General features: G+C 48.3%; 6 protein-coding genes across 6 annotated transcripts; 4 read left to right on the top strand and 2 right to left on the bottom strand.

The window, feature by feature from the left end:
- Nucleotides 1-384: 384 nt before the first annotated feature.
- Nucleotides 385-3,396, top strand: orlA (putative alpha,alpha-trehalose-phosphate synthase subunit Tps2; the record flags this gene model as incomplete). The annotated part of the gene is made up of 3 exons (XM_056644173.1): nt 385-810; nt 893-3,149; nt 3,230-3,396. 3 exons carry the CDS (start codon nt 385-387, stop codon nt 3,394-3,396), a joined length of 2,850 nt encoding a protein of 949 aa, XP_056500987.1.
- A 1,174-nt stretch (nt 3,397-4,570) lies between these two features.
- Nucleotides 4,571-6,001, top strand: N7469_005252 (putative MFS monocarboxylate transporter; the record flags this gene model as incomplete). The annotated part of the gene is made up of 1 exon (XM_056644172.1): nt 4,571-6,001. The coding sequence occupies one exon, from the start codon at nt 4,571-4,573 to the stop codon at nt 5,999-6,001; it is 1,431 nt and encodes a 476-aa protein (XP_056500986.1).
- A 469-nt stretch (nt 6,002-6,470) lies between these two features.
- N7469_005251 (PDGFA associated 1 family protein) lies at nt 6,471-7,398 on the top strand (the record flags this gene model as incomplete). Its single annotated transcript, XM_056644171.1, has 3 exons — nt 6,471-6,519; nt 6,585-6,652; nt 6,769-7,398. 3 exons carry the CDS (start codon nt 6,471-6,473, stop codon nt 7,396-7,398), a joined length of 747 nt encoding a protein of 248 aa, XP_056500985.1.
- A 406-nt stretch (nt 7,399-7,804) lies between these two features.
- Nucleotides 7,805-8,976, bottom strand: N7469_005250 (unc-50 family protein; the record flags this gene model as incomplete). The annotated part of the gene is made up of 5 exons (XM_056644170.1): nt 7,805-8,116; nt 8,205-8,542; nt 8,621-8,624; nt 8,680-8,779; nt 8,873-8,976. The coding sequence occupies 5 exons, from the start codon at nt 8,974-8,976 to the stop codon at nt 7,805-7,807; spliced, it is 858 nt and encodes a 285-aa protein (XP_056500984.1).
- A 1,579-nt stretch (nt 8,977-10,555) lies between these two features.
- On the top strand, nt 10,556-14,884 carry N7469_005249 (Sec7 domain protein; the record flags this gene model as incomplete). Its single annotated transcript, XM_056644169.1, has 1 exon — nt 10,556-14,884. The coding sequence occupies one exon, from the start codon at nt 10,556-10,558 to the stop codon at nt 14,882-14,884; it is 4,329 nt and encodes a 1,442-aa protein (XP_056500983.1).
- A 992-nt stretch (nt 14,885-15,876) lies between these two features.
- On the bottom strand, nt 15,877-21,446 carry pld3 (phospholipase D; the record flags this gene model as incomplete). The annotated part of the gene is made up of 3 exons (XM_056644168.1): nt 15,877-15,883; nt 15,962-16,030; nt 16,087-21,446. The coding sequence occupies 3 exons, from the start codon at nt 21,444-21,446 to the stop codon at nt 15,877-15,879; spliced, it is 5,436 nt and encodes a 1,811-aa protein (XP_056500982.1).
- Between the last annotated feature and the right edge of the window lie 23 nt (nt 21,447-21,469).

Raw genomic sequence — 21,469 nt, 5'->3', positions numbered from 1 at the left:
TATAGCGTCAGTTCCTGTTTTGGACGGCGGTCCCAGTGTATCTCACCGCTTGCCCCTCCAACAACCTTCTCTCCTCAACAACCCCCTCCTCCAATTAGCCCTTTGCTTTTTTGTCTAAAACTTGTGGTCTTATCTTTTTGATTATCCATGGCTCTCGCACGCCCCTAGTCCCCGATATTTTGTGACGATATACTCCCTCGGCCCCTCCGTCTTGCTCCGAGGTACGTGAATGAATCCCTTAGCAACGCTTTTTTGGGTTTCGGGAATTGGGCAATTTGGGATTTCGAGAATGGTCATAAATGAGACAATTGCAGTTGTGCTGACGACTAGCGCAGTCAATCGCCGGGAAACCTGCTCGTTCCTCACCATCAACCCCTCCACGCCATGTCTGAATCATCGAGCCCCACGCGTGTGCCTGATGGGCAGCCAAATCCGGTGCTTGTTGGACCAGGACTACAAGCATTTCAGCACCAGGCATACTCCAGAGCTTCGGTTGCCACTCCGAGCTTAGACGCGGATAAGGCCTATCCAGTGGATAGTGACACAGCTTCATACTTCACCAACGTCCCAGGGTCCAAGACTGAGCCAATGGATCCATCACATTCAACCTCATCCAGGACTGAACATCAAAGAAAGACATCTGCAGGAGAGGATCTACTTCGTCGTTTAAGTTTGACAGGGCCATCATCGCCAATGTCACCTGGTATCGATCCGCGGGAAGAACATCCAGGGCTACGTTTGAGTGGTCGTGTGATCAGTGCAGCTTTCTGTATCCCTCACAAACTTCATTTCAAAACAGGCTCTGACTGGGTATGCTCTCATATTCTCATTTCTTTTTTTTATTGATAGATGAGAAGAGCAGAAACTGACTTTTTTTTTTATATGAAAACAGATTGTAAAACCTCGGTCCGGGACATCGGCCTTGTTTGATTCGTTCGCTCATCTGGCATCAGATGAAACCCATTGGGAACATATTCTAGTGGGATGGACCGGAGAAGTTGAACCGATTTTAGAGACCAAGACTCCCATGCAACAAATTCCTGCCAACGTTGCAGGCCAACTGCCTCCAACCTCCAACAATGCTAGCATTCCCGTTACTGTCAATAAAGCGGCTGCTCCAGTCCCCGTCGATGCGAGCCAGCAGCCGCCTTCAAACCCACTGGTTGATGGTATCAGCGTTAGCAGAACAGAGCGAGAAGCACTTGATCAACAGCTCAAAACTGGAAGATATGGTAAAATCTTGCCTGTCTGGTTGTCAGATGCTCAAGAGGAACCCGAAGATACCATCTTGCTGAAGGACCAAGGTCGGTGGCGAAGATATGCTGAAAGAGAGTTGTACCCGCTTTTGCACTACAAGCAGCATGGACCGACGGATGGACGCTCCGAGCGGCGTTGGTGGTCCGATTACACTCGCTTGAACCAATTGTTCGCAGATCGTATTGCGGCGGAATACCAAGAGGGAGATGTTGTGTGGATCCATGACTACCACCTGTTTCTTCTTCCAGGGTTATTGCGCCAACGGATCCCCAACATCTACATAGGATTCTTCCTCCACTCGCCCTTCCCCAGCAGTGAATTCGTGCGTTGCCTTGCTAAGCGCAAAGAGATTCTGACCGGGGTTCTTGGCGCCAACATGATTGGATTCCAAACCTTTTCTTACTCTCGACACTTCTCTTCATGCTGCACGAGAGTGCTGGGCTTCGACTCTAATTCAGCTGGTGTAGATGCATATGGTGCACATGTTGCCGTCGATGTCTTCCCTATTGGAATCGATGCTCGTGCTATTCAAAGGGCTGCGTTTGGATCCTCTGAGATTGAGACGGCAGTGGCAGGTATTCGCAAACTATATGGAGGGAAAAAGATCATTGTCGGTCGTGACCGACTGGATAGTGTTCGAGGAGTTGCACAGAAACTGCAAGCATTTGAAGTATTTCTGGAGCGATATCCGGAATGGCGCGATAAAGTTGTGCTCATCCAAGTTACAAGTCCTACCAGCGTTGAAGAAGAGAAAGAGGATCCAGAGAACAAGATCGCTGGCCAAATTTCCAACTTGGTATCGACAATCAATGGGCGTTTTGGCTCATTGAGCTTCTCGCCTGTTCAATACTATCCGCAATATCTGTCACAGCGGGAATACTTTGCATTACTCCGCGTGGCTGATGTTGGTCTCATTACCACAGTTCGGGATGGAATGAACACAACAAGTCTCGAATACATTGTTTGCCAGCAGACCAACCATAGTCCACTCATTCTCTCCGAATTCTCAGGTACTGCGGGTACCCTGCCCAGTGCCATCCACATTAACCCGTGGGACTTGGTAGGTGTCGCTGGTGCTATTGACAAGGCCCTGCAGATGCCCGCTGAGCAACGCAAGGACCAACATCTAAAACTCTATAAACACGTTATTACCAACACAGTTGCATCCTGGTCACGACAGTTCCTGAATCGCTTACTTACGAATCTTTCATCCTTCGATCAATCAGTTGCCACACCCGCACTTGATAGAGCCAAGCTCATCAAACAGTACCGCAAAGCTCGTCGCCGTCTGTTTATGTTTGATTATGATGGTACCCTCACACCTATCGTGAAGGATCCGCAGGCAGCGATTCCGTCTGATAGGGTCCTGCGCACCCTCAAGAGTCTTTCAGCAGATCCACGAAATGCAGTATGGATCATCAGTGGAAGAGATCAGGCCTTTTTGGATGAGTGGATGGGCCATATCCCTGAGTTAGGACTTAGTGCAGAGCACGGTTGCTTTATTCGACAGCCTCGGTCTGATGATTGGGAGAACTTGGCGGCACAGACGAATATGGAATGGCAAAAGGAAGTTATCGAAGTTTTCCAACACTATACAGAACGAACACAAGGGTCGTTCATCGAAAGGAAACGCGTGGCCTTAACATGGCATTATCGTCGGGCTGATCCAGAGTACGGAGCCTTCCAGGCTCGCGAGTGTCGCAAGGCCCTTCAGGATACTGTCGCCAAAAAATGGGACGTGGAGGTGATGGCCGGAAAGGCCAATCTGGAGGTACGACCGACATTTGTGAATAAGGGTTTCATCGCTACACGATTAGTGAACGAATATGGAAGCGAGCCCGGAAAGGCGCCTGAGTTTGTCTTGTGTCTGGGTGATGATTTCACGGATGAAGGTATGTGAAGGAACATCCCAACTGATTCAACTCTTTTTTTTTTCTGAGGCCCTCTCTCCCGATCCTAACAATAGTTATAGACATGTTTCGCGCCCTTAAGAAATCCAGTCTACAACAAGATCATGTTTACTCGGTTACAGTGGGCGCCAGCTCGAAACAAACCGATGCCAGCTGGCACCTACTTGAGCCGGCAGATGTCATTGGTACACTTCAGTTGCTCAATAGCAGCTCGAACCAAGATCACTGAAACAGAAACTCATTCCAATCAGGCCGATCTTAATTGCGCCCGATCTTGGCATGACACTTTTCCCTTCCGAGATGTCGGCTAAAGCTTGGACTTGCTAGCTACATTACGGAGGTACAGCACACTACACTTCTCCCCTACATGATCAACATGCACGTATACGAATGGACCATCAAAGGTGTTCTCCTTTTTCTTTTCAAAACTTTGGCAATTCTGTTATTGTTCCTTTTTTATTTTTGACTTCCAATTAAATTTTCCAGGGGTGTTACCGGCGCATATTGGACTTCGTCCTGGTCAAAGTTCCTCCTTTTTCATATTTTCATCGGCATTCGGGTTTTTCTTTTCGATTCGATTCGTTTTCTTTCGTTTCTGGTGTTAAAATTCGACATAGATGCATAAGCTTTGAATTTCTAAAGACGTAGACTTGAAAACAATATAAATTTATCCCGATGATTCCGAGACATCCGGTGGTCGGGTGGCGTCCCGAGTACATAACGCAGTGCGTACAGTAATTCTCTCAATCCCCGTGGGGATGGCGTGATTAGATTAGATTAGTGAAGTGGAGAGTATACAAATCCACATGTATCTACATCTGATATTGTATACCCTGGGGTATACTACTGTACAGCTGACCCTGGATGAAGCACCATGCTGGTCTCTTCAATATTATAGGGTATTTTTCAGTGGATCCGTCGGATGTGGCTTCGGCACGAGAACGTCTTGGACTCGGCAATCTGTGCGAATTACCGATGACCACTCAATCAATCGGCGTAAAGGCCGTTGGTAATTCTTTCTCGTTTTGAACATTTTATTGGAGATTTTGGATGGTGGGTCGGTATTAGTGAGTCAGTTCAGGGTCGGGGTTTCTTATTTTTACCGGTCTTTTGCGTTGCTAACTTGCTGATTGAAGTGCCGTACTTTTCTCCAGTCTGACTCGAGTTGACTCGATTCTCCTCTCTTTCTTTGCTTTCTGGCTTGAGACTCTCACAATATCTGCATTCCAATTTTATTATATTTCCTCGAAGTGGAGCAGAAGCAGAAACAGAGCAAAAGACATGATAGACGATTGTCCGTGGTTACACCCACTCATTCAAACAGCACTCGAGACAATTTCGATCCTGAAGGCTCTCCTATCTTCCAATTGGAAATTAGGAATAACAACTTGTTATTATTCACAATGGCGGAATATATATCCCAAGAAAAAAATAGACGCAGTCTAGTCGAAGAAAGAGATTTCCCTGTCTCCGATAAACATGATCCTCGTTCACTCGAGGCAAATTCACAGCACGGTACCTCATCCGACGAGGATTCAGACTCACCAAATGATCTCACCCACGTACCGACAAACACCAGTGCCATCGCACGCACATTATCCGTTGTTCGAACGAGAGATTCTGGGAAAGATTTGGGTCCACCTCCTGACGGAGGTTTGCAAGCTTGGACTCAGGTTGCGCTGGGTCATTTGATTATCTTCAATACTTGGGGGTATATTAATAGTTTTGGAGTATTTCAGACATATTATACTTCAACGTTGAATCGGCCACCATCTGATATTTCTTGGGTGGGAAGTATACAGATCTTTCTTCTTTTCTTTATTGGGACATTCTCTGGTCGTGCGACTGATGCCGGATACTTTCGATTTACGTTGATTGTTGGAGCGACGCTGGAATGTTTTTGTATTTTTATGACTTCCTTGTGTACGCAGTATTGGCAGCTATTTCTGGCTCAGGGATTGGGACAGGGTATTGGGTGTGGATTGATGTTTTGTCCGACTCTTGCGCTGATTTCGACTTATTTTGTTCGAAGAAGGGGAATTGCCCTTGGTTTGGTGGCTTCTGGTTCGGCGACGGGTGGTTTGGTATTTCCGGCTGTTGTGATGAGATTGTTACCTCGTATTGGATACGGATGGACGATGCGAGTGTTGGGTTTTATTTCTGTCGCGACGTTGACTCCTTGCTTGGTGTTTTTCAAACAACGTCTGCCTCCGAGGAAGAGTGGTCCTCTTGTTGAATGGGCGGCTTTTAAAGAACCATCTTACTTGCTCTTCGCGATTGGGATGTTTCTCAATTTCTGGGGGTTGTATGTTGCTTTCTTTTATGTTGGCAGTTTCAGTCGCAATATCATTGGGGTGGGACAGACCATTTCTATCGATCTTTTGATGGTGATGAATGGTGTTGGTCTTGTTGGTCGATTGATTCCCAACTTTTTGGCTGATCAATTTACGGGACCGTTGAACCTGTTGATCCCTTTCAGTGCCGCAACCGCTCTAGTTGCCTTTTGTTGGGCTGCTGTAAAGAACATGTCCGGTTTATGGGCATTCGCGGTGTTTTATGGCCTCACTGCCGCAGGTATCCAATCCTTGTTCCCCGCTACCTTGAGTACTCTCACGACCGATATGAAGAAGACCGGTGTACGGATGGGAATGGTTCTCAGTGTTGTTGCAGTGGCTGCATTGATTGGGTCCCCCATTGCAGGAGCTCTGGTCCAGCTGGATGATGGAGGCTATCTTTATGCGCAAATGTTCATGGGCAGTGCCATCATCGCAGGAACACTCACCTTGATTGGAGCTCGAATTGTCAAAGTAGGCACGGGCATAGCTCGAGTATAACAGTATATACTGTAGCAACTAATTAGTTAGTGCAATAAGAACATAATTGAGCCCCTTGCATGGATGTTTTCGATAGTATATGTATACATAGTACGTATACAAATTGAATCGAACAGAGTGGAGGTCAAACCTCGGGAAGCTCCCCCTCCGCCCTGATTAATTCCAGTTCGATGACTCGTCAACTTTTCCTCCAATTCTTTTCTTCTCTGGCACTTTACATTTGAAGGTTAGTATATAAGTTTCATTGTACAGTATGTATCGTCGAGTCTATTCCATCCCTCTTGGCATATTCCTCATCGTCTTGTCCACACATTTAATTCCCCCACTTTGCCCCTCCATTCGATTTGCCCGCCTAGTTCATGGTGACTCAAAGCAAACTCTGACAGAATTCGAACAACCATAGAGACTTCAACGATCAGATCAACCTATCTCAAGCAAAACCCACTTCCTACCGTACAAAGAAATCATCATGGCGCCCCGCGGTCGTGGAGGAAAGTTCTCCAAGCCCTCGCGTGGAGGTATGATCGCATGCTCGAGATCCAGTGATCCCCGAACACATTCACTCATTCAAGATGCGTTGTAGGAGGCAAGAAGTTCAGTCGTGATGTACAACCCACCGATAAAGACGGAAATCCAGTTGGTCTCTGGCGCGTAAGTTTTTTCCACTCTAGATCAAATCAAGACGATGATGGAATGACATCTCGTTTCATTCCATTCCTTCCACCAAGGAGTAATCCAGGACGGGATCTAATCAGTCCCTTTATTAGGACCCTAACGATGACGTCCCCTCATCTAGTGGTGAAGAATCATCAGAGGAAGAGAGTTCCGAAGAGGAGAGCTCCGACGCAGAAACCACAAACGCCCAAGCAAATACTTCAGAGGAACAAACCCGCGAAGCCCGTCGTGCAGCTGCAAAAGCTAAAAAACAAGCTGCTCTCGCAAGACGTCAGAAAGCAGCCGCTCAACCAGGAGACCTGCCACCGTCAGGTTCAGAAGACGAAGAAGAAGACGAAGACCTCCCCGCGAATCCCAATCACACCGCCAAATCGCGCTCGCAGTTGGTGAAGAACGACAATGATGACGAGGAGAAACCTAAGAAGGTTGTGAAGGATCTTTCGCAACTTTCGCGGAGAGAGCGGGAGGCGATTGAGGCGCAACAGGCGCGGGAGCGGTATTTGAAGTTACATGCTGAGGGGAAGACTGAGGAGGCTCGGTCTGATCTTGCAAGGTTGGCGATTGTTAGGGAACAGCGTGAGGCGGAGAGGGAGAGGAAGTTGGCTGAGAAGGAGGAGAGAGAGGAACAGGCTAAACAGCGGGCTGCGGCGATGAAGGAGCGGGAGGAGAGGTTGAAGGGGGCGGCTGGGAAGGGGAAGAAAGGTGGGAATAAGAAGAAATAGAGCACTATTGTTCGGGGCGATATGAGATAAGGTGGATCTAATTGATGATCTTATACATATTTAAGATTGAGATGATAGACAAGAGTAAATAAAATCATTTTGTGGATATTGTGATCTATAACACATGGAGGGAGGGAGAATGGAAATATGCCTGGTCCTATAGATGAAAACCATGTACACCGACGCCGCCGTAATCACAATTAAGAGACATGAATTACTCTCTTTGATGCATAGCCAGGAGATATCGAGAAAGGAAAGGAAAAGAGAAAGGAGATAGGTTTCGTACATGGGAACATAAAGTGCCCCAGGGTTGGAGTGTTGAAGTGTTGGAGTGGAAGGATTCAGCGGTCACCCAAGGCTGTGTATGTATGAACCAAAGTTGGGAGCTCTGGAGGTAGATTTAACTCTATACTCCCCAGAACAAACCCTCGACACCCCAACCGTCCATGACAATGCCCCAGCCAGCAATCAAGCTGATAAACCAGAGAATGGCAAATATCAAAATGGGAATCAGAAGTAGCTCCGTGTTATGCAAGAAAGGTAGAGCATTGTAACCCAGGAACGTAATGTAGGTGTAGTAGATCAAAGCGGAGAGATAAAGGGTGTTTCCGAGGAAAGTGGCCAGGAAATTTGTCGGAGTGTGAGTGAGTAGAGGAAGAAGCAGAAATTGAATGACGTATAGATGGAGGTAAAGAGGGAAAAAGGCGCGATTGGATACCTATATGCAACTGGGTTAGTCTTTTTATCTCTCACTTCCCCTTCTTTCGTTCTTTGAGTGGGGAAGCTAGAAGAGGGAGTGGACGTACATCAAAGCAGTATCCAAATTCCAATTGATCTTTTTCGCCGGGTTGCATGAAAAGACCTTGTGCCGCACCTCGGCGACGACCTCGAGAACCGCGGAACCCGGTCAAAGAGGCGGCGGCACCATTGGGACCGAAGAGTCGACCGATGACAAAATACCCGATAGTTGAAACGAATAGTGATGATCCGATGAAATGCAAGAAGATGAATAGTAAGGAAAGGCGGAGAATCGCTCCAAAGGAGGGTGTGTAGGCGAGACCCCAGGCAAAAGCTGTGAGAAGAAGGAAGAAGGAGAGGAGATAGGTGAATGACGGATCCGGGCGATGCCATGTGTTTTTGGTTTCTGGGGTGTATATTGGTCAGCGTTTGAAGGGTGGGGGAAATATTTGAACATTCGATATTGCTTGGCGCGAAAACATACGTTTCTACAGGAAGAAGTTAGTATTGTGTTGTCGTTTGCGAGTGTTCGAGTCAACCTACATGGTAATATATGGATTTGAACACCTTCTTCGGAGCAATGAGTAAAGAGGTCATTTCCCAGATGGCCATTTCAAAGTCCATCTGGGGGAATTTGAAAAGCCTTGTATATGAAATAAGTGATCAGCTGATGGATCTATAATCTCCCCTCTCGTCTCCTCTTCCCCAGATTCTCAGACTCGAATCGGGGCCATACCTCTTGAAGAAACGCGGCATGCGCACGCTAGACCCGCGACGGGGGGTTGAGCCAAAATTGGCCGGACCGGCATGTTGGCGAGGAACAGAGATGTGCGGGTTCATTATCGCCGTTCTGGTCAGGAACGGTAGTGACAATGTACATTCACGTACATTCACGTTGAATAGTTGGAATAGTTTGGGTTTGTTGGCTTGTTGGCTTGTAAGGAGGACGTGTCGGGGTTATGTCATCTTTCACCGCTTAATTCTGCCAGTATAAATCAGTATTCAGTTTGGCTACAGTATATACGTAGTACATATAAAGAGTAGATTAAAGCCGAATATTTTATAATATATAATAAAAACGGAGTGTGGAGTGGATAGTACATATCCTAGAGGCTAGACAGTGATATTAATTTGTATACTGTATGTTGTCAGTGGATGGATTGACTGAATACTTGTGAAATTGACATATCGGAATGCAGTACTACTGCTACCTAGCAGTAGTCAATACCGTCATTCGTGGACTCCGCTCTTTAGTATGATCTTGTGCTTTGTAAATTAGTTAGTATATGTTATTAGAAGTTCAAGCCCTCTGGGATGCTAACTAGATATCTAGCTAAGTAGTATAGATATTGACAATCTACTGCCAGTGGTAACTCCAGCTTAGTATAATTACATATTTAGTTGGTCAATACCAGATGTATATAAAAATCAACAGACCGTAGTTACTGCAAAAACACAAGCAAATCTGATCATTATATACTGAATATGGATCCATCATTAATGAATACCCTTTAGACACTGCCAAATTACTACTATGTAGGTACATAGAAGGACTGATGCATCACCTGCATGGAAATCAGCCTGGACGCACGACTGGGCAATTTACTCCACTTGAACTCCACCAGTTTTAAGAGGAGTCAGAAAGTTATCCGTGAGAGTTTGGACGAGTTGAGAAGAATCAAGCAGATAGCGACTGTTAAGCAATACATATTCATTCCACAAGATTCAGTCACTCAGACCATATCCTGTGCAGTGCATATCTAGTACTATATATCCCGACTGCCAACACATCAACCCCTGAATGCAATGCAGATGGAGAGCTCAGGGACAATCCTGGACCATCCCCCCCTGTTTCGTCCATCATTTCTGACAGACTACGGCGTTTTTCATTATTTCCAAATTTATTCACTTAAATTTTGTTTTCTACCGTGAATATCCCCTGGCTATTCTGTATTTGCTGATTGATTATTGAACTTAAAAAAAAGTGAGTCCCACCAAGTGCGGATACGTACTTTCGACCCTTCAGGAGTTCCCCGGGTTCCTCTTCCTCTTCCCATCCAGTCTGGTTATCAATCAACTCTCTCAACTTTCACCACTCCTCCTCCTCCTCCTTTTCACCGAGGATTTTCTCCTTGCGTCATCCAGGATATGCAATGACAATCTAGAATTTCAATTCCCCGTGCCCGCTGATTTTGGTTCAGCGAGTCCAGCTCTGCAACTGGTCCAGCCCACCTCCATTTTCGGGCAACGATCTCTCCGATCCCTCTACTCTTGGGCATTGGCATTGTTGGTACGTGGCAGTCCAGTGCTTATCATAATCCCTTGTGAGGATCGAGATGCAAGCACATTTGACGACTCATCCCTTTTTGTTCAACTCGATACTACAAACACAAAAGCTAACCCGCGTTGTCAAGTGACAATGTCTCAGCAGCGCGACGCATATGCTGCCGGTTCCCCTCCTCGAACCCCTCCTTCTCAGACTGCGAGTACATATAGACCAAAGCGATCATATAACCGTCCGTCTATCCGCGACGCTTTCCCGGAAACTGCAGCTACCCTCGACAATGCACCAAGGACGAGCGAGTCGGGGGATGAACGAGATCCTCATGACCTATCCCTGTCTCCCAACCATGCGGCTCGAACGTCAATCGTTGATAATATGTTGCTCTCGCTTGACCAATTCGCCCCGGCCTCGTCAGTACTAGATGATTACAGATTGTTTAATTCCGCCTTCGAGACTGAATCATCCCATGGACGGTACCGCGGCCACACGTTTTCTTCCTCGGTCTCTTCTGAGGCCGACTATCCATACGATGATAGTAGCAGCCGCTATGCTACGATAACAGCCAGGGGTCGCCGAAGCAACAGTAGTTCGAACTATCAGACGGCACCAAGGAGGATGGGCAGTGCTCGGGGCGATGCCATGAGCACTCGATCGGGTGCTGGAACTATGCCACGTTCAAATGATGTACGAAAAGGTAGCAAGGGAAGCACTTCGACTGCAGATTATACGTATACAATGCCTAGGACGCGAGCAGATTCAGCAGGTATGGATCGGCGCTCCGAGAGTTTCGATTGCGGTCCTCAGAAAGCGTTCATGCCATACACCGATCACAACCCAGGCCAGGACTCCTTTTACGACGACGATGCGGCTCCGACACCGAGTATTCCGGCTGGACCTCGGAAAGCCCAGGATTATAGGACTCCAAATGCTCCTGCATCACGAACGCCTGTCGCATCACGACGAAACAGCATGAAATCCGCTCAAGCACCCCAGGTCCGAAAAACTCGCCCTGACAACATCGGCACAAGTACGTTGAAAGGCCGGGATAGCGAATTCCACTTGCCCGCCGAAAATGATCTTGATATGCCTCCGGCCATTACAGGCTCATCCGATCCGCCTGCCCCAAGTCCGACTATATCATACAATAAACCTGCTTTCCCGCAGCCAGAACCTACAGCGATGGCCACGACGACTGTCATCACAGCAACCAACAGCAATACCAACAACCCTTCAAGCGCGTCCAAAGAACGTCCTGGCTTTTTCCGCCGAGTTTTTGGGTCAGGGAAGACTTCATCGCCAAACCCGACAGATTCTCCAGCCTCCAACAGCAATGATCTATCATACGTGCAAGACGCTGATCAGAAGGAATCTAGTCTTGCAGCTACACCCAACCTTAAGGCCCGCAGACAGCAACCACCTAAGAGCTCGGCTGGAACAGCCCCAGCTACTCGTGAAGGACCCCCTCACTTGGTCAAGCAGAAATCTTCATTCTTCAGACGTCGCAAGAAGTCCGTGGTTGATAATGTCCCGCCGCCGATTGCTATACCCCAGAATCTTGCGTCAAATGCGCTGGATATGAAGCCCGAGCCAAGCCCAGTTAGTAGCTTGCGACAAGTGATGGATCCTTATCTAGCAGACGGTACCCCTGCTCATGCGGACCAGAAGGAGAACCGTGAAGGCAGTAAATTGGCTCGTGAAGCAATGTCCTTGCAAACACAAAAGCCAAGAGAAAGTGTCTCGGCTCCTGGAGGTGGATCAAAGACGAAGTCAAACCTTCAGCCCCCGACTTCATCCCGCGGACAGGATCGCTCACCGCTAGCAAGCAATCGTGGCACCACTGACAATACGTCAAAAGCTAGTGAGGTGGAGTCTGATGCATCTGCCGATTCCCCCTTGCAGGCGAAGAGTACAAACCCAGCATCACCGGCTATGCTGTCACCTGTTGTAGAAGACTTCTCACGCAACCTTAAGATCTCCACTAAGACTGACGTACCTGAAGATGGTCTGGTGGGACCCAAATACTTGATTCTCCCATCTGAGAATAGTGTTCCTGAATCACCTGCTGCTTCGGAGGTCTCTCACTATCAAACTGCATCCAACACTCCCGTGATAGAGTCGGAAGAACCCAAGGCTATCGAAGACGAATCCGACGAGAAGATGGATGGCCCTGGCGAAGCTGTTGAAGATGGGCATTCTGCGGCCGATCGAGAACAAGCACAGAAGCTCTTTGATAGTCAAGATGAGGTTGTAGGCAGTGAGCCTGCCGCAGCTTGGCTTGGTGACCCTGACCGAGCTACTATACGTGAGGCTTATATGCGACTCTTCAATTGGTCCAATCTCAATATCCTGGCGGCTCTCCGAAGTCTTTGTCAGCGTTTGGTGCTGAAGGGAGAAACTCAGCAAGTTGATCGGGTTTTGGATGCCTTTTCAACTCGATGGTGTGATTGTAACCCGAGCCATGGGTTTAAAGCTACTGGTAAGCATACTCCCGTGGAACTTAGTACCCTAGCATGTCTTGCTAACAGATCTATAGACGTCGTTCACACCATTTGCTACTCACTTCTCTTGTTAAACACTGATCTGCATTTGGCCGACATTGATCAAAAAATGACCAAGTCGCAGTTTGTCAGAAATACCTTGCCGACAATTCACCGCGTTGCCATGGACGCAGCACCAGATGGCTTCGAAACACTCCGTCCTGCCAACCGTTCTAAGACGACTCCTGCAAATGCCGACCCAGTGCCCACTCCAACCTCCGCCCGCTCTCCTACTTTTCCCTCTGATATCGGCCGCAGATCGCAGGAGCTGGACAATTCCGGACGGAACACAGCAGATAGCGAAGCTGGTCCATTAGTCAACGCTCCATTTACTGGAACCGTCAGAGCTTGGGAGCAGCAGGTTGAAAGTGTGCTAAAGGATTTCTATAACTCTATCCAGAAGGAAAGACTTCCACTTCATGGCGCGCACCCAGAAAAGGAAGTTTCGCGCATGACGTCCAATAATTTCCTCGGCCCGTCGTCAAGCACTCTCCGCAGGAGTCCCAGCACTATTAGCAAAAGTGGCTCGGATATCTTTCCTCGTGGTCGATCAGCTGATTCTCGCCACGGTGCTGCACGCTGGTCATCCAAGCCACGGTCTCGGGGCGCCAGACTATACCCTCCGTCTATGATGGGTTCTAGCAGAACAAGCTTGGACGATCAATCCTCGGTCTGGAGTCCCACCGCGTCAAGCACATGGAGCAAATACTCATTGGGTAAATTTACCTCTGCCTCCGTGGATTCTTTTGGTTCCGAATTCCCCCGTGGAGAGTATCAGCAATCAATTGGTTTCGCCAATGCTCTCAGTCAGGCAATCATCCGAGAGGACTCTGCAACCTCCATCTACAGTTTTGAGGAGCCGGAGAGGACAACTCCTCTCCTTGAAGATGAGACATTGGCCTTGGCTGGTGCCCCCTGGGCTAAGGAAGGTAGCGTGAAACATAAGCATCACTTGGATGCCGTCGATAAGCGCGCCAAAGACCGAAATTGGAATGATTGCTTTGCTGTTATTCAACAGGGCTGGATGCGACTTTTCTCATTCAACAATGCATCGAAATCAATGCGCATGAAAGCTAAACAGCGCGGTGGTGTAGTCGTTGGAGGAGGAAACTGGACCGAAAATGCAGATGAAATATGGAAATTCATGCTTCGACAAACCATCGCCAGCGCACTTCCACCACCAGGATACTCTAAATCCCGCCCGCATGTCTGGGCTTTAAGTCTACCAACCGGAGCAGTCCATCTTTTCCAAGCAGGAACGCCAGAAATTGTTCGGGAATTCGTATCAACGGCAAATTACTGGAGCGCACGTTTATCCAAACAACCCCTCGTCGGGGGAATAAGTAATATCGAATACGGATGGAGCGACGCAGTCGTCAATAGCGCATTGATTAATTCCGAAAATCGGTCACCACCACCATCTTCCGGTGCACCGAGACCCAGTATCCAGAGTTCGATTCGAAGTTCAATTGATCAGGGAACTGGTGCCGTTCGACCTAAATTACCCGCAGACCGCGTGAATATAAGTGATTGGAGTCCACCACAACAAAGTATGGTGGCATCTAATTTGACGGAAGAAGAACAGTTAAAGGCTCTTCAGTCGTATGTGAAGAATGTGGAGGATGATTTACAGCGACATAATGAGTTAAGACCAGCGATGAATTTGGCCTTTTCGCCTCGTCATCCGAATGCAGCGAAGGCTATGGCTAATTGGGAGAGAAAATCTTCGTATCTTTTGAGGGAGATTGTGAAGTTTAGGACTTATATTGATTCGTTGAAGAATGCGATTCATTCTAAGGGGAAGATTCTTTTGAGTGAGAATGATCAGGAAGGGGAGGTTGAGAATAAAAATGAGGGTGAGAATGAGGATGGTGTTGATGGTCAATCTGAGAAATTGGATCAGGGTCAACAGCCTGTTTCTGCTTGATCTGATCTGATCTGATCCAGCAATACCCTTCATGGCTCTGATTTCTGATTTCCCCCTTACACTCATCCTTTCCTCTCTTCGCATTCACCACCCCTCATGCTTATTGCCCTCCCTGATACATTACAGGTTAATGTACTCCCCCCCCCCCGAGCAAAATTGTCTTCCACGATTTATTCCCCTCGTTGATTTCTGTTCGTTTCATACATATACACCTTGACTTTGCATGTATATTCTCTATGATTTCTTTCTGTGGTGTTACTTGGATGGATTGGATTGGAATTATCTTGTCTTGCCTGCGGCTATTGGTATCTTTTTTTTAATTGTTTATGCTTGGGTTGGATCACGATTGATGTTATGGATACCATGATTATTTGAATGTATTTTTTTTCTTTTCCTTCATCTTTTGATATTGCTGGTCCCGGTGGTTCTGCCCTTGCTTTTTGATTTGATGCTTCGAGATAACTTCGAGCTTGTATGATCTCCTGTACATACACGAGTATATTAATCATCTAACTGACCAACGCCTGTTGATGACAGTCAAACGACTGCTTTTATTATAAGCTGGAAGGCTACTTAGTAACTACTTAATGGGTATTCTGCACTTGCGGTGCTGCTTGTCCATTACACTAGCGTAATAAGATGAGATCAGACCCCCGGCTAGATAGAATCGCGGCAGAACCACCGAGGAATCGATCTTGGTCGTATACAGTTGAACCAGTAATTACTATACTTGAAGTTCTGAATGAAGCATTATATAGTCTTAATTTTTTGGTCTATAGCTCAATCGAATCAAAAAGAGGTACCAGAAACGCCACCAGGGCCTCTGGATAGTAACAGCAATAGCGATTTCAAGATACTAGGGATCACACTATCCGCCCTAAAAATGAAGAAATTGAAATGCTCGCAATTAACGCGCTTCAAAATTACTAAAGAATGCTGGTTGTGTATGGTTGAAGTCAAGGCGCCATTCGGTGTGGTGCAAGTGGACCAGATTAATTACTGTCATCATTGTTAGAATTTGCTGATGGTTGAAATTGGGTAGAGGGGGAGGGGCAACGGGGAGGGAATTTCACGTACTAGATTTCCAAAGGAGAAATCTGGTCTAAAGCATACAGCCAGTTGCCACCTTGTTCTTCTTTCTCGAGCCTATTGATATAAATTAGTATTCTGGACATTGGTGGACGAAGGAGGGGGAAGTTTACCAGTCATAGGGCCAGAGAATGAGATGGCCTTGGACGTTGTTAAGAAGGTCTTCTGCTCGGTCAGAGTCCATCACGTCGTCAGAAGCGTGGAATTCACGCTTAGAGCCAATAGTGGTGCCTCTACGTCGGCGTCTCCGGGATTGAGATGCGTTTAGATTGACGGCTTCGGAATAATCGACGTGCACGGAGTTGGAGCGAGGTTTCTCGGAATCTTCTGCGGAAACACCATTTCCTCCATTTGTAGCATTGCTTACTAGTTGAGGGTCAGATGCTACCTTGAGAGCGGATTTCTCGTCAATAGATGAAAGGGCTTCTTGATTGGCGTCGGACTGTGGGCGTTCGGTCTCGGTCTTCGAGGTTTCGGATTTGCCTAGTTCGGCCTTCTCATCGATTGTCTGGGGAGTCTTTGGCTCGACGGTTGATCCATCTGCTCTGGGACTGAGAACGGATGTCGGTGAACCAACTGATGCCGCGCCTGGGGATGTAACTCCTGACGATTTTTGCTGGGACTGCGAAGCAGTCTTATTACTTTGCATTTCCGCAAATCGTTCGCCATAGGCGGCATATTCTTTGTATTCCTTCCAATTCTTGACCTCACTGTCTGGCATACAACGGAATACAGATCGGAAAATCTTGGTGTTCTTCTCTGCAACTGCCTGCCAAGTGTCGAGGTAGAATGCATCATTCACCGGGTCTTTCATGCAATCCTTGTCGACAAAGATACGCTTCATATCGGGAACGAATGGTTGGCCGTACCTGGAAGTGTCGTATATTTCCTTGGATACCAACAAGCCTGTGCTACCATTCTCCGACTCGCGGCTAGATGACCCGGAAGCACCATGGCCATGGGAGTGGTTGTGTGAGTGGTTGTCCGAGTGGTTGTTAGCCTCAGAGCCTCCGGATGTATCAACTGATGACCCTTGCTTGGCGTCTTTACGGGTTGACGCAACACGAGCAGGCTTCGGGGATGGCTTCGGCTCGGTAATAGTTCCTTTCCCTTCCGAAGCAATGGGTGAAAGGAGAGCCTCTCTACCATCAGGTGTCATCTGTGAGTCCCGTGCAACGCCCAGCCCAGCTTCTTCAGCGGATTTGAGATTGTCAACGCCTTCGCCATCAACGTCTTTAGTGTGCTCAGCGTTTGCAGTGACGCGGGGATCAGCAGTGAGTTTCCTGTTGCTCTTAAGGTTGGGATTGCTACCCTGTTCCCAGTCAACATCATGATTGAAACTGTGCATGACCTCTGAGCGTGACAGGAACTCGTCTTGGATGCGATGTCGACGATCCATCATATCACGTTCATCTTGTCGCTCAATCATCGAAGAGACCGAATCTGGCCCTTCCTGATCCTTGATCTGCGAGCGTCCTTCTTCCTCGGCAACCTGGATTTTCCGCAGCTCTTCTTCAGTGGCGAAGTCGTGCTCCAAAAGCTCGTCGACGTCGATTCCAAGATGCTCGCGCATAAGACGCATGCGAAGTGTGTGTGGGAATCGTCCTACAAGATACGGTTTGCCATTCATGGTAGACTGAATCATATCAGTATCTCGTACGATGGAAGCAACCTCAGAGTCACGCGAGCCCAGCATGGATCGCTCATTGATATTTGCTGATCCAATGATGGCAGCTCGATCATCCACGACCATACACTTTGCGTGGATGTACAGCTGTTCCGTGACCAATTGGCTTTGTGGGCCAATCTTGCCCCAAGCTCGGAGACTGAAGAATTGAATATAGTCCTCCGGCTCGATTCCCAACGCACGAAGACGTCCAAAGATGGAAGTCTCTCCACGGCAGATACTGCGGTATTGACACTGCATGATGAGACGCACACTTGTTCCTCCTTCGCTGTCTACAGTATTCTGGAAGCCTGGCATCAAGGGAATGACGATCACGGCGCGCCATGCTTCCTCATTCTTGGCTGCTCTGACAATTCGCTCGACCAAGGCATCGCCAATGAGATTCTCGATCTTTCTGCCGTCGATTTCACATGTGCTGATGAAGAACTGATTCTCGATATAGACGAAATGGTCGGACTCCTCGATGAGCTTCACATAAGCATTCATAATGCTATGCTCCGTCACGTCCGGTGTTCCGGTTGACCACATGCTGCTAGAACGCAGGATCTGAACCTCACAGGTTCCCTCTAAGCCCAGGGCTTCCATATCACCAGCATTGAAGTCGGGGGGTGGCAGCAGGAATGGCGTCGGGCGTGTAGGCTTGCGCTGACGGAGAATATAATTCCAGCGCTGGACAAAGTGCCGGGTGAGATCCCGCGCGGGTTGGCCAACTACATGCATGGAAATGTCATGCCACGGCATACGAGGAACAACATTTCGATCATACATCTCCTCGTACGGCTTGTCTAGGTCATAAAAGTCCTGAATTCGAGGGTTCGAGTAGTCCTTTCCTGGCCAGAGTTGGCAATGATCCGCGTCTTTGGGCATATCTGTTGTCTCAAATCCGGTCGGTTTATCATCAGTCAGTTGATGTTGGGGTGTATCCCAACGCCCAAAGCAAAGATCAATACCTCCAACGAACGCCAGAGTGTGATCAATAAGACAGAGCTTCTCGTGGTGAGCCCAGAAGAAAGTATTCTGACGAAATTGGTTTGGAGATCTTTGCACAAAGATGTTGGGATGGAGCTCAAGGAGAGAGAACTTAGAGTATTCCGAGTCAATGGGAATAGCGGAGTTGATGTTTCGGTACATAATGACAAAAACCTTCACACCTTCACGAGCCTTTTGCTGGAGCAGACGATCCAATCGCCACTTTTGGCTGATAGCAGCAGGTCTTCGCATGTAAAGCTCTGGGCTAAGCCACCAATCGTGGATGTAAATTACATCCTTTGCTTGGTTGATTGCTCTGGACACCACCCACATGTGGTCGCGAGCATCAACGAGCCACTGCGCAAAGCATTTTTGTCGGACGGGTGCAAAACTATCGAAGCGATTGGGTTTCATCCAGGGGGTATTCGCAGCCATGAATCGGATCGAGTCTTCAAATTGCTGGAGCTGACGTTCGTTACGTGCCAGCAACTTAAGCTTACGCTCGGAGTTTTCCAGGCGAAGGGTATGGTGCTGAGGATGTCTCGCAGACTGCTTCGCGGATTTAGCCAAATCCTTTGCCTTCTGGTTCCGAAGACTGATCTTCTGTGTTTGGATCTTGAACCAAGGATCCACAAGGAAGACATCGTAGATGTTCATCTCCTCTGGAGAATCCACGCAAACAACGTAGCTGTGGCGAACAAGGAACCACTTGGGCCAATGCCGTGTTTTGATTAGAGACGGAGTCAAAGCCTTTCTAAAGTCAAGACCCTTGGATGACTGGATGATCAGGAAACCTTCCTTTCCGTGATAACTTCCCTCGGCAGCAAGTCGAACACCGAGGGCAGACAGTTCAAGGAATTTGCACAAACGATTGCTGTCAGCACGGAAGATCAAGAATCGAATCATCTTCTGCAGGTACATCTCAAGTTTCTTGCGTTGTCTCTCAGGGTATGTCTCCCTTTTTCCGACGGGTCCTTCGCCTGCTGCTGACTCTCCTTCTTGGTTCGTAATACTGGATTTCCTTCTAGCAATACCGGCAGATGGTCGACGCTGATGTTGCTGGGTCTGCTTCTTCTTCCTGCCAGGTCTCTCAGTCCCACTTTGAGCGGTTTCGTTGCCTGTCTCATAACCTCCATCTTCCTCTTCATCTTCAAATTCGCTCTCTAAGCCTCGAACACCCCGCATGTAGGGAAAAGCACTTCGAGGGAATCGAGGAATGTCTTGGCTATTCTCGCTGGTCCGTAACTGAATGTATTTCTTAGTTCCAAGATGAAGCTTATACTTGAGGTGCAAGTTCGCAAAATCTCTCAGCGTTCGATAAATAATCCACTTCATCCGCGTCATGCCACTGCCGTACTCGAGCTCAATACGAAACACGAGATGACGGTCGCCAGAATGCGAATCAATGCGACTATCTGTAACGCGAACCTTCAACTGTTCCAAGAGAATTGGAATTCGTTTGCTTCCGTGCTCATCTCTTTGGAAAAAGCTTGCCAATATCAAAGCTGCTGGGACACCCGAGGCCAGCTCGGCAAGTAACTCTGCAGACTTCTTATTGTCCACTGCATTATCAGGCTTGCGGCGTTGGCCAATTAATTTGAAGCCAGCCTTGATCTGCTTCCATCGTTGAGCGCTAGCACTAGTTCCTCGCTCATTCCGATGGCGTCTCCAAGTAGCTGTAAGACTCTCTGCGTTTTCAGATGGTCCGGCAAACCCAGTCAGCCGTCGCAAATGACTAGGGCGCTCATCCTGACTTCCATGCGCATCATTCTGTCGCCCCATGTATGACATCCCCCGAGCGGCGCCCCAAGCGGATCTTTTGCGCCTATTAGTGAGCCTGTCACGACCCTCATCTTCGGACACACCCTCCCGTTGCTGGGGCGTAAAGTCCGTAGTACTAGCTCTGCGAGGGAAAAGATTGGTTCGGTAATTCTCAAAGGGCGCAAATGATGACGAGAAATGGAACGAAGGTCGGCGGTTCGTCTTGGGCGTCGTTGGGGCAGTTTGATTTCCACTTTCTTCGTCCTGGGCTTGTCTTCGGCGGAAGTGTCTCTTTTTCTTGGGAGCGTCGCGCTGTTCTCCGCCGCTCTCCTCGGCATCGGCATCAATGTCGCTTCCTTCCTCTGGTAGAGGTTCAGGGAAACGAAATTCACCACGCTCAGAGCCAGGAGTTTGCAAGTCAGTTGGAGGCACCCGGAATTCTCCAATATTAGGACCGCTGGCAGATCGCGAATGAGATGAAAATGAAGGAGCCCCAGCCAACGATTTGATCTTGTTCATGAACGATTGTCTTCCCCTGGGTTGTTCCGAATCATCGCCATATAATGAAGCTGGCCGGGATTGAGGCTGTGACGGGGGTAGTTCTGGCACATCGTTTTCTGTATTTTGAAACTGCACGCTGGGGGCACGAGACGGGGGAGATTGGCCGGAGATCGAGCTTTGCTGTTGGTGACGCTTGAGCGACGGCGGCTTTTCGTCTGTAGTGGATCTGTTGGGCAATCGAGAGCTCAGGGAGGGTCTATCCCGGGGAGAGTCTTGTTGTGTTGACGATCTACGTTGGTTCTCTTTGCTGTCAAGAGGCCCATCCACCCCCGCAGGGACCTGTCGAGTCTCTGCACTTTTGTTTCCTTCCGTGGCTCCGGCCGGTTGGCCCATCTTCAGTGATGACGGTCGTTTCTCCTCGCCCGGGGAAGGAAATGGCGATGCTAACTTCGGACCGTTAGGGAGAGCAATGGGTTCGGGGTTTTGGGCATTGCCTGTATCGGAGTAATTACCAGCCTCTTTCTGAGGGGTAGAGGCTAGCAAGGTGTCGGCCATGATGCTATTGCGAGTCGATCATT

This window comes from Penicillium citrinum (assembly GCF_028827155.1).
Source record: "Penicillium citrinum strain IBT 23319 chromosome Unknown utg000004l:1.0-2404223.0:1.0-2405248.0, whole genome shotgun sequence".
In the NCBI taxonomy this organism is placed as follows: domain Eukaryota; kingdom Fungi; phylum Ascomycota; class Eurotiomycetes; order Eurotiales; family Aspergillaceae; genus Penicillium; species Penicillium citrinum.
This window is presented reverse-complemented; position numbering and strand designations above follow the sequence as displayed.